Here is a 10663-nt window from a genome sequence, read left to right as displayed (position 1 = left end):
TCAAACTTAAGATGTGAAACGCAGAAGGTTAATGTTAAATCTTTAGCCAGATTTAGAAAAAAAAATGGAGGGAATACTTTTGCCCACCTCCTAAAGTAAGGGGTAAGCATCACCCCTACTGATTATCGTTAAATTAGTTTAAATTTTAATATTCATATATTAGATCGATTAAAACAAATTAATTTAACGATAACAAACAAAGAGAGTGAGCATCACCTCACTTTTAGGATGTGAGAAAAAATACACTCAAGATGAATACAAGTTGAGGGGAAGAGAAATTAATTGTCAAAAGTAGGGGGAGGTAAATCATTTCTTCGAAATGAGAGGGGTTTCTTTGTAGATAAGCGTAAATCAAAGGCCAAAACCAAAGAGAGTGACTTTTGAACCCAAAATTCTCCTTTTCCTGGCTTCTCTTGGACGGTGAAGACCCGGAGGACACTCTGCCACCAATCTCTGCCTCTCTCTCTGTCTCTCTCTCCTCCCTCACTCGTCACTCCTCTGGTATGAATTTCTCCCCAATTGATTCAAAATCTCAGATTTCTTGAATAATTTCCAGATTGGTTTATGATTTTGCTGTTCTTGCCATATTCTGTAATCTGGGTTTTCTTATTGATGTAGCTGTAGGATATAGTTAAGCAAGAGAACTATATATATACATATTCAAGGGAATACTACTGTTTTGTAAATTTTACAGCTTTTGTGCTTTTATTTCCTCCTTGTTTTACCCAGTTAATTGGGCGATTGCTGAAAACGGATGCTCTGATCGTCATCATATTGTAAGCAGCATCACCAATTCTTTCATTTTTTTCGCACGATTCTCAAAGATCATAATAATTTCGTTGTTATTTGATAATCTTTATGGTGTTTGACAAATGGGTTCTTCATAAAGTTTTGATTTTTGTCGTGAGTGTTCATGTTTTAGGAAATTTTAGCTCTGGTTGACCTTTTTATTTCAGTATTTCTTAGTTGATGTTAATTTTAGCGGGTCTTGATCAATTTACTTTAATTTGTGTGTTAGAACCAAAGTCTAAGAATGGCGGGATTTGTTCCTTATGGAATTGGAGGATCTTATCCATATTCATCATCATCGCCTTCAAGTTTATCGGCTTTAGCGCCACCTTTTACTGTCGATCGGCCTGTGCCAAAACCCATGTCAAGCTCACTTGATGTGACTGAGCCACCTTATGTTGCCCCCATGAATTCTTCTTTGCACAATTGGCTTCCTTCTCACCCGACCACTACCCCTTCTAATTTCTTTGCCAATCCCACCCCAGATCTCAATTCAATTCCTCCATCGAATGCGTATGGATATGCAGGCCTGCAGACTGTTGAACCATCCAATACAAACTTGCCTCCTTTGAACACTATTACCACCACTTCACCCAGTACGTTTAAGTACGATCAATCCTTCGATGCTGCTGCAACTAGTTTTGTTGAGGCCAAACCTTATTATCCCTCTTATCTAACCTCAACAGTTCCGAGTGTTCCCCCCATGGTGGTTCCTCGTCAGCCTAGTTATGATTGGCTGTCTAGTACTCATTTTGCTCCCTTGGATAGCTCCTCTCACAAGGATTACACTCAAAACCCTTCTGATCCAAAGTATACTACCCAGTGGGGTGGCTTGTGGGAGTGGGAGCGGGAGCAGGGTAAACAGGGAGACTTTAATGGAAATTTCTGCTCAAAGAAGACTGATGTTTCCGGCTCATCACTTTACAAGAATTACATGAACCAAGGTATGTCTTCCCCAAGTTATGCGCCTATGGAATTTTTCCAGTGCAACTACTTTTGTTTTCATTTTTTTGGTTCACTTCCTGTTTGTTATGCAACCCTACTCTATTTTCCCCTAACTATCTGTATAATGTGCAGACCCCTCATGTGAAGAAGCATCACATGGCATCAATATTCAGGGTTGGGAAAAGCTTGGTGGATCTGTAAGTGCAGAGCACTTAGGTGATAAATCCTTTGTGGCGAAAAATTCCAAATTCATCCCTGCTGACTTTTCAAAATCTGTCACGGGATCCTTTTCAGCAGTTCCAGAAACCCATCCTAAGGCATCATCCTCACAATTTATCACGAACACCACAAACTGTAAAACACCGTACAGTGTGTTCTCTGAGCAACAACAGCATGATGCTAGTATGGATGATATTTCGTCCACTTCAAAGTCTTCTTCTGCCTTTGCCACTAGAATACCAGCTATTGGCACTAAATCTTCAGAACCAGAGATAGGTCTGTTCAAAAGGTTGAATTTCAGAAGTGATGCTGCTGAGACAGATCGTGATGATTATTATCCCTCTAGTGTACAAGAGTCTCGTCTGCTACAAGTTTCTGAAGGCAACTGTCGTTTCAGTTCAAGCCAATTTGACAGTCTTCTTGGAATAAATGATAGCTTCTTTGCAAAAAGAAATGAAGAGCTGTTAAATAATAGAAGTCTCAACAAGAGTCCATGGGATCATGTGTTTAAAGCGAAGTCTGGACTTGAAAATCCTCATGTTAGTCCTGGTGGTTTTAATGTGTCAGTTAATACAAATGAAACCGTCAATTGTTTTCCGAGTTCATCTGACAATGTAGATCCTAATAATCCAGCTGTGGACTCGCCTTGCTGGAAAGGAGTTCCTGGTAGTCGGTTTTCTCCATTTGAATCCTCTGAAGAAGGGGTTCCAGAACAGTTAAAGAAACTAGAGGACTACAATGGTTTGCATTTTCCAATGCCACTGATGTTTCCACTAAAGGCTGCGGAAGATGTTTCCTCCCAAAAGCCTATCAAGAACACCGTTGAATACCATGATCTTGGGTGGCTGGAAAAGGGTGTGACCCTTCCTTTGAAGAGATATTCAGTTGAAAACTCAGCTTTTGGAGAACATAAGTTAGATGATACCGCGAAGACCACTTATAACTCAGAAACAAGCCATGGTAGAGGACCTCAAAGTTACAGAAATGTCCTCCATAAATCAGGGAGTGGGGAAAATTCCTTTGGTCTCTTTGGCCATTCTCATACAATGGAACAAGGTTGTGGTGGAGAAGACGGATTAGCAACGGAAATAAAGAAAACAACATTGACTTGTGGTCCAGATTTTAAACTGAATGTCAGTGACACTATGGAATATGGTTCGGTGCATGTGCCTTCTCATGCTGTAGAAAATATATTGTGTTCGTCTGTGGAGGATGCACCTACTAAGCTTTCCAAATCTGATGGGGAAGATTCTATGCCAAAAGTGGGTGCACAGATGCTGGTTGATACAATGAATAACTTGTCAGAATTGCTGCTTAGTAATTGTTCATATGGCTTGGTTCAATTGAAGAAAAATGATATTGAGACCATAAAAGCTGTGATCAATAACCTGCATATCTGCATATCAAAGGATGGTGAGAAATTGTCACCGACACAGGAAATGCCATTGTTCCTGCAAAACACTTCTCAGTGTAACGGAGAGTTTACAGAGCATAACAAGGTATGCTGCTTAAGTTTTTGGAATCTTATTTTGGACTTCATTTTCAAATGAATAGCGGAGAGTTTACCACCTCATACTCTATAATAATGTTTTGCTTGGCTGAATAATTTCTTCAGGTTGTGAATGCAGACAGGGCTCCATTGGCATCTGCCTCTAAAATTCAGGATAAAGTTGTAGGTTCTGTTTCTGTGAAAAGTGACAAAAACATGGCGAAAGAAGATAAAATGACTCAGGTACCCCTATACCTAGCTTGATAAAGTAAAATGTCAAGTTATATTTCTTGCCGTTGAGGGATGAGGAAGTACAAAAAATTAGTTAGTTATTGCCATGGACCTTGGTTTTGTAGGCTATAAAGAAGATTCTTAGTGAGAATTTTCATGCTGAAGAAACAGACCCTCAAGCCCTCTTGTACAAGGACCTATGGCTCGAGGCTGAAGCTGTATTATGTTCCATTAATTACAAAGCTCGTTTTAATCGTACAAAGATAGAAATGGATAAGTGCAAGGCAGAGAAATCCAAAGGTTAATGCTCTTACATTACTGCCATAGTTTTATAACCTATAAACAAGAAACTTTGATCTTATCTTTATTTTATGATTGTGTTTCTGACGGCTTTGAATATAATGCAGATATGATGAAGCAATCAATGTCTGAGGTTTCCCCTGATTCAAACCCAGTTAACCCATTGACGCCTGATGCTCATGATTGTCCAATTTCAAGTCTCCAGGATTTACCTGTATTAAGCCAGGAAGATGATGTATTGGCCAGATTTCGTATCTTAAGGGACCGTATTGAGAACTCAAATTTGATTGGTGCTGCCAATGGGGGCGAATCCAGCTCCAAGGTTTCTGAACCAAACAAGGGTGATAATATTCCATCTGAAGTAAATGGTAGCTCATCATCACATGGTATTTCCATTCAGGATTCTCCTGCATCAGATACAGTTGGGATAACAGATGATTATGACGAGGCTTCTGTTATGGCCAGATTTCATATCATAAGAGACCGGGTTGAGAAATCGAAATTCATTAGTTCTGCCAATATGGAGGAATCATCCAGCTCCGATGTGTGTCTTGAACCCAAGATTGACGTAATTGCACCCAACGCAAGTGATTTCTTGGGACCTGAGTTCAACTTCCAGGATTCTTCCATGTCAATCACTACCAGCCAATCAAACGATTGCGAGGCTTCTGTTCTGTCCAGACTTCATATCCTCAAATCCCGGATTGAAAACTACGCTGACTTGCATACTGAAGGGCAACATCTTCCAGACCCCAAGATATCTGCAGTTGCACCTAGCACGAGTTATAGCTTAATGCCCGAGTTCAACATCCAGGATTCTACTCATTCTAGCACAACCGACGAGGGAAACGACTGTGAGGATTCTGTTATGTCGAGGCTTCAGATCCTTAAATCCCGGATTGACAACTCTTACATGCATTCAGAAGGGCAGCAACTGCCGGAAACTGGTGGGCTTGGGTATGCTGGTATGAGAAACCCCTGGCCGTTTATTAGCAAGACATCGGAGGGTGAAGGTTCAGAACTGAAGGAGCAACCTATTTTGCAGAGTCATGAAGCTGGCAGTAGTGAAGATAATATGGTGGCTGCTAAGGAATTCCATCTGTTCTTGGGCGGTCCACCGACAGATAATCAGAAGATCAACAGGCCTGGGAATCTGCTTCCGGCAGGTTGGTACGATAGCTCTTCCTCGGATTGGGAACATGTCATGAAGGAGGAGGTTTGGGGGCAGAAGTGAGGAACCTGATGCTGGAAAGAAAACATCCCTTCCTGGGTGGTGGATGATTCCTCTTTCCTCTTTTGCTTATTTCCAAACTAAATGACTCTGGATGCGATATTTTTGTACAAAGTTTGTGAACTTAATTTGAATATTTCGGAACGTATGTGTTCTACAATTATGTAATTACGATCAAGTCTTCGACAGTGTGTGGGCAGGTGCATGGATGCATGCATGCATTTCATTACACGTTCATTCGCACATGTTGTTAGGGTGAATTAATCTTGCACATGTCGCTCCTTTTAGGGCATCGATTCCACGTCCTCCACAAAATAGTGCTTTTAAAATGACTGATAACGCTTTTAGAGATGGTGATTTTTGATTTCAAAAGCACTTAAAGTGCTTTCTGTAAGAAGCATTTAAGTGCATTTTCAGAATTTACTTGTATTTTTACAAATGATTTGTTCTAAAAACATTTTCATCAGAAACGTTTTCAATCATTTAAAAAGCACATCTAAACGAGCACTAAGACTCACTGCCAAACAACCCCAGGGTTCGATCTATGTCATTGACAAAGCAAAGCGAGATCGAGCAAATTGCAGGAGACAACTCTAATGTGGAAGAATTAAAAGACGAAATAGAAACCTTAAAAACTCATGACATAGGAGCGAAGGCGCATCAGCAAACCAGCAGACCTCACTACCAATGTCTTTGAGTCCACAAAAGAAAAGAAAAGCACCATAAATCCACACATAGACGAGCGTCCGTTTGGACAACAATAGCTAACGACCGACAGACTCAAAAAAACTCATCATCAACTGACAACGAGCACGAGGATAACAAATTAAGTGGTGAGCTCCATGATGGCGCTGACAATGTCCCCGCTGTGAGTCTTGAGAGCCTTGACAGCTTTGCTCCTTGACACCCCGGCCTGTGTCATGACCAAATCAATGTCCTTAGGTTCCACCCCGGTTTCATCAACCTCTTCCTCTTCTTCATCTGCCTGAGGTCCGGCAGCTGCTCCAGAAATCTCTGGTTTCCCCATCACAGAACTCATGTCCGGCATCCTGAACTGCTGGGCAGCTTGTGTCTGCAGCTGAGAGCTCAAATCCTCAATCTTGGCCTCGCCAAATATCACATAGGTATCGGAGTTTGGACTCTTGAAGGCATCGGGTTTCGATATAACAAACAGCATCTGAAACACACAAAAAAAGAACAACCAATCAACATCGACCGTCCCATAACCATATCTCAACTTCACAAACCGGAAATCAGACAGCAACTTACGTTTTTGGTCTTCTTGATTGTAACCCTGCTAACACCAGTAACAGGCTTCATACCCAGCTTCAGCATTGCCTTCCGACTCTTCTTCTCGCTTCTGCTCTGTTTCGATGACTCATTTCCACCTGTTATAATACATACTCATTGGGATTGAGCAGCAAAAAATACTGTATAAATGAATGAAAAAGTTTGAATCTTTATAGTTTACAACAAACAGAACTACGATTCGGCTTTTGGGTTCTACCGAAAACACTTCAAAATTAACATCAAAATCACTCGAGCTACCTGTTATGCTCTCATTATTTCCATAGCTTTTGCAAAAGTCTAATATTTTCACCCTCTATATGCTCCTACCAATCAAACATGCCCTTAAAAAACGCAAAGACATCCATGGAAAATCCAAAACTCCAAGCAATCGAAAGGATAAGAACAGCAAAAAAAAAAAAGGACAAACCTTGACCGCCGTCTTCCTTGTCATCATCGTCGTCATCATCGTCGTCCTCATCGTCCTCGTCCTCGTCCTTGTCGTCGTCCTTGACGTCCTCGACCACGACTTCCTCTTCTTCCTTGGTCTGACAACAGTAGCAGCTCGGAAATCGAAACATATATAGACCAAACAAAAAATGGGTACTTTAAACAAAGGGAGGAGCTTTACCTGATTAGAGTTCTTGAGAAGCTGGTCGCCGGAGACAACCTCTTCGGCGGCGACGGCTTCGGGCTCAACCAGTGGAGCCGGTGACATGTTTCGGGTTTGTCGGCGGAGACTAGAAGCTCTGAAACGGATAAAAATATGATGTCTTAGCAAATTCGTAACGCAGACGCAGCGGCGTATAGAGAGACGATGACTCGCGAGGGCAAAGGGTTTCGGTTTCTGAGTGGGCCCGCTAGTTTTTGGCGGCACCACCAAGCCCAATCATTAAATCTCTTGCAATATTTTTCCGATGGAAAATGCACTCATTTTTTATTCTGCAGTTCACCACTCGTTTTGGTTTATTCTTCTCGTAAAATAGGATCAGCTAGTGGCTTCATCACAACAGTTTATATTGTCGGTGGTTGGAAAGACTCACAGAGAATTTTATCCTCTCATGAACACCATCATATGATTCATCAACAACAAAGATTGAACTTAGAACATGCCATTTGATATATGGTCCTGGAATTCGTCCAAACCATTGGACCACCATGTTGTGTTTACTTGTTTTTTGTTTATTGATTCTTGTTTTTGGTAAAAGTTTATTACGACAAACAAACTTAAAACTCTTCATTTACAAGTAAAAATGAATATCACCTAAGAGTAATACTATATGACAACATAAACCATGTTATCCTACAGACACTGTTTAATAAGATATGAGATTTGATCAACAAGTTTTAAGCTTGTCGTCAAACCTAATACCTCCTCCCACTTACAAACAAATAAGAATATTACTAGGAATCCGGATCCTTTTTATGAGGATCCTGAAAATCCGTGAATCATATTCGTTCATCGTACATTGTGCGGTTAGAAATCATTTTAAATATTTTTATTTAAAATTAAATACAAATAATACCTAACAAAAACTGATTGTACGATGTACGATGAACAAATACGATTTACGAATCTCCAGGATCCCCACCAAAAGAATCCGGAGAGGATCCTGTTGGTATCATTAGTACTAGGTAGTCAAATCTCGTCTCTAATTAAAAGATGAATTAGAAACTTTAAAAACTCATGACTCAGGAGTGAAGTTCATCAGAAAACCTGAAAGCCATCACTGCCAATGTTTTGAGTCTCCACAAGAATAGAGAAGCACAATCCAGATACACATAGACGGGCGTCCGATTGAGCTACAAAAACCAATGACCGACACGACACTGATTCAAAACACTCATCAAGTAAACAATGAGCTTGACAAAAACTGTTGACATTGGCCAATTATGTGGTGAGCTCCATGATAGCGCTGACAATGTCCCCGCTGTGAGTCTTGAGCGCCTTGACGGCCTTGCTTCTCGATACCCCAGCCTGTGTCATGACCAAATCAATGTCCCTAGGCTCCACCCCGGTTTCATCAACCTCTTCCTCCTCTTCATCCTGAGCTCCAGCAGCTGCTGCCGAAATCTCTGGTTTCCCCGTCACAGAACTCATGTCTGGCATCCTGAACTGCTGAGCAGCCTGTGTCTGAAGCTGGGAGCTCAAATCCTCGATCTTGGCCTCGCCAAATAGGACATAGGTGTCAGAGTTTGGACTCTTGAACACATCAGGTTTCGAGATGAAAAATAGTATCTGAAACACCAAGAAATAGCAAACAAACAATGAATATCGAGCATCATACAACAATATCCCAATTGCACCAACTGGAAACCAAACATCAACTTACGTTTTTGGTCCTTTTGATGGTAACCCTGCTAACGCCGGTAACAGGCTTCATCCCAAGCTTCAACATAGCCTTTCGACTCTTCTTCTCACTTCTACTCTGCTTCGAAGCCCCACTTCCACCTGTTCATCATCGTCTAATCAAGATCACTTTAAGGACAACATAAATAACACAAACTCATTGTAATCAAACACAAAAAAAATCAGGCTCACAAAGAAACCGTAGCATAAACGAACGAAAACAGTTTGAATCTTTATAGTTCAGAACAAACTGAACTACACTTCGTGTCAAAAACAACAACAACGGCAACAACCAAGCCTTATCCCACTAAGGGCTGGTTTGGTATTGCTGTGCTTTGAAAAAAAACTGCTGTGAGAATAAGCGGCTGTGCTGTGAGAATAAGCGGCCGTGAAATAAAGCCAGTAGAGTGTTTGGTAAACTTTTTTGTGAAAGTGCTTTTGGAAAAAAAAGCAGGATGATAGTGTGTCTTTTCATTAAAGGAGCACTGTAGCTCCATGTGCTTTGAAAAAACTGGCTTTTTTTCAAAGCAGCAAATAGCAGCTTCAGCTTTTCCTTTGATTTTCAGCTTATTCTCACAGCAGCTTCCAAAATAAGCCCTTTTTTTTCAGTTTACCAAACACAAAAATGACCCTCAGCTTTTTTTCACAGTGGCTTTTTTTTAAATCACCTCAATCCCAAACGGGGCCTAAGTGGGCTATATGAATCCTAGAAACATTAGCACAAATGAACAAAAAATCATGCATCTACGTTTTGGGTCGAAAACATCTCAAAAACTAACATCAAAATCAGCCAAGAAAACTTTTAAACTCTCAATATTTCCATAGCCTTTATAAAAATCTGAACTTTTCATCCTCTGCGTGCTCCTAATATTCGTAACAAATCCAAAACTCCAGGCAACAGGGAACATTCAGGAAGCACAGAGAACAAATAAACAGCAGAAACCAAATGACGAATATGCCGTAAAATTGAAAAGACAAGAAGGAAAAAAGAGCAACCTTGAGCGCCGTCTTCCTTATCATCGTCGTCCTCGTCATCGTCCTCATCGTCCTCGTCCTCGTCATTGTCGTCCTTCACGTCCTCGACCACCACTTCGTCTTCCTCCTTGTTCTGCCAATAACACCAGTCCAACATTCAAAACTTAGTAAATAAACAAAAACGGAAAATGAAAACAAATTATATAATCCCCACAAAAAAGGGAAAAGGGAAGAGCTTTACCGGATTAGAGCTCTTGAGAAGCTGCTCGACGGAGGAGACCTCGTCGGCGGCGGCGGCGTCCTGCTGAACAAGTGGAGCCGGTGACATCTTTTGTGTTCCTCGGCGGAGCTCTGGAATTCTGAAACGGATAAAGGGGAACAGTCTTGGCCGTTCGGCAGGAGCAGCAGTGGGTATAGAGAAAGCGAGACGGAGATGGATGATATATGATTGATGATGATTCGCGAGGGCAAAGGGTTTCTTGTTACAATTGGGCCCGCCGTATTTGGTACAATTCGCCCACATTCATATCTTGGCACACATAAGCCCAATGACTAAATCACGTGTGCTGTATTAAGGAAATTCAAACTCGGATGCAAGAAATTTAGCATGCTTACAACGACGACCGGCCAAAGTTACATGTTTATATGTTGCAATCATGTTAAGAGAGAGATAATTCTAAATACACTAACTTATCACGCCAAATTTTGGTTACCAACTGATGTGTCCGGTTAAGCAAAGCCCCTACTAGAACTTAACCAGACGCTAACCTTCGATCACCCATTTTTTTGAGTTTTTTTTCTTTCAAGCAACGGGACATGATTGGTTGTTGTGCGTCGCCACCTCCCA

General features: G+C 41.1%; 3 protein-coding genes and 1 long non-coding RNA gene across 7 annotated transcripts; 2 read left to right on the top strand and 2 right to left on the bottom strand.

Annotated features, from left to right (window-relative positions):
* Positions 1-284: 284 nt before the first annotated feature.
* LOC103417889 (uncharacterized) lies at positions 285-5392 on the top strand. 4 transcript variants are annotated; one of them, XM_008356046.4, is made up of 7 exons: positions 360-501; positions 730-776; positions 1027-1733; positions 1867-3452; positions 3569-3685; positions 3799-3973; positions 4081-5392. In XM_008356046.4, exons 3-7 carry the CDS (start codon positions 1034-1036, stop codon positions 5205-5207), a joined length of 3705 nt encoding a protein of 1234 aa, XP_008354268.3. In that variant the 5' UTR covers positions 360-501; positions 730-776; positions 1027-1033; the 3' UTR covers positions 5208-5392. The 4 variants fall into 4 exon arrangements, with proteins under 4 accessions (XP_017182943.3, XP_008354268.3, XP_008354266.3 ...); XM_008356044.4 differs by having other exon boundaries at positions 1019-1733; XM_017327454.3 differs by lacking the exon at positions 730-776 and having other exon boundaries at positions 285-501.
* A 326-nt stretch (positions 5393-5718) lies between these two features.
* LOC103417888 (nascent polypeptide-associated complex subunit alpha-like protein 2) lies at positions 5719-7532 on the bottom strand. The gene is made up of 4 exons (XM_008356043.3): positions 7123-7532; positions 6922-7039; positions 6474-6592; positions 5719-6381 (listed from the first exon to the last, which is right to left on the bottom strand). The coding sequence occupies exons 1-4, from the start codon at positions 7207-7209 to the stop codon at positions 6031-6033; spliced, it is 675 nt and encodes a 224-aa protein (XP_008354265.2). The 5' UTR covers positions 7210-7532; the 3' UTR covers positions 5719-6030.
* Positions 7533-8127: 595 nt separating this feature from the next.
* Positions 8128-10307, bottom strand: LOC103417887 (nascent polypeptide-associated complex subunit alpha-like protein 2). The gene is made up of 4 exons (XM_008356042.4): positions 10058-10307; positions 9838-9949; positions 8825-8943; positions 8128-8730 (listed from the first exon to the last, which is right to left on the bottom strand). Exons 1-4 carry the CDS (start codon positions 10142-10144, stop codon positions 8383-8385), a joined length of 666 nt encoding a protein of 221 aa, XP_008354264.3. The 5' UTR covers positions 10145-10307; the 3' UTR covers positions 8128-8382.
* LOC139195704 (uncharacterized) lies at positions 8858-9665 on the top strand. Its single transcript, XR_011580539.1, has 3 exons — positions 8858-9042; positions 9086-9158; positions 9533-9665. It is a non-coding gene; the product is annotated as an uncharacterized lncRNA (long non-coding RNA).
* Positions 10308-10663: the final 356 nt, after the last annotated feature.

Source organism: Malus domestica, chromosome 01 (genome assembly GCF_042453785.1).
Source record: "Malus domestica chromosome 01, GDT2T_hap1".
Taxonomy (NCBI): Eukaryota; Viridiplantae; Streptophyta; class Magnoliopsida; order Rosales; family Rosaceae; genus Malus; species Malus domestica.
This window is presented reverse-complemented; position numbering and strand designations above follow the sequence as displayed.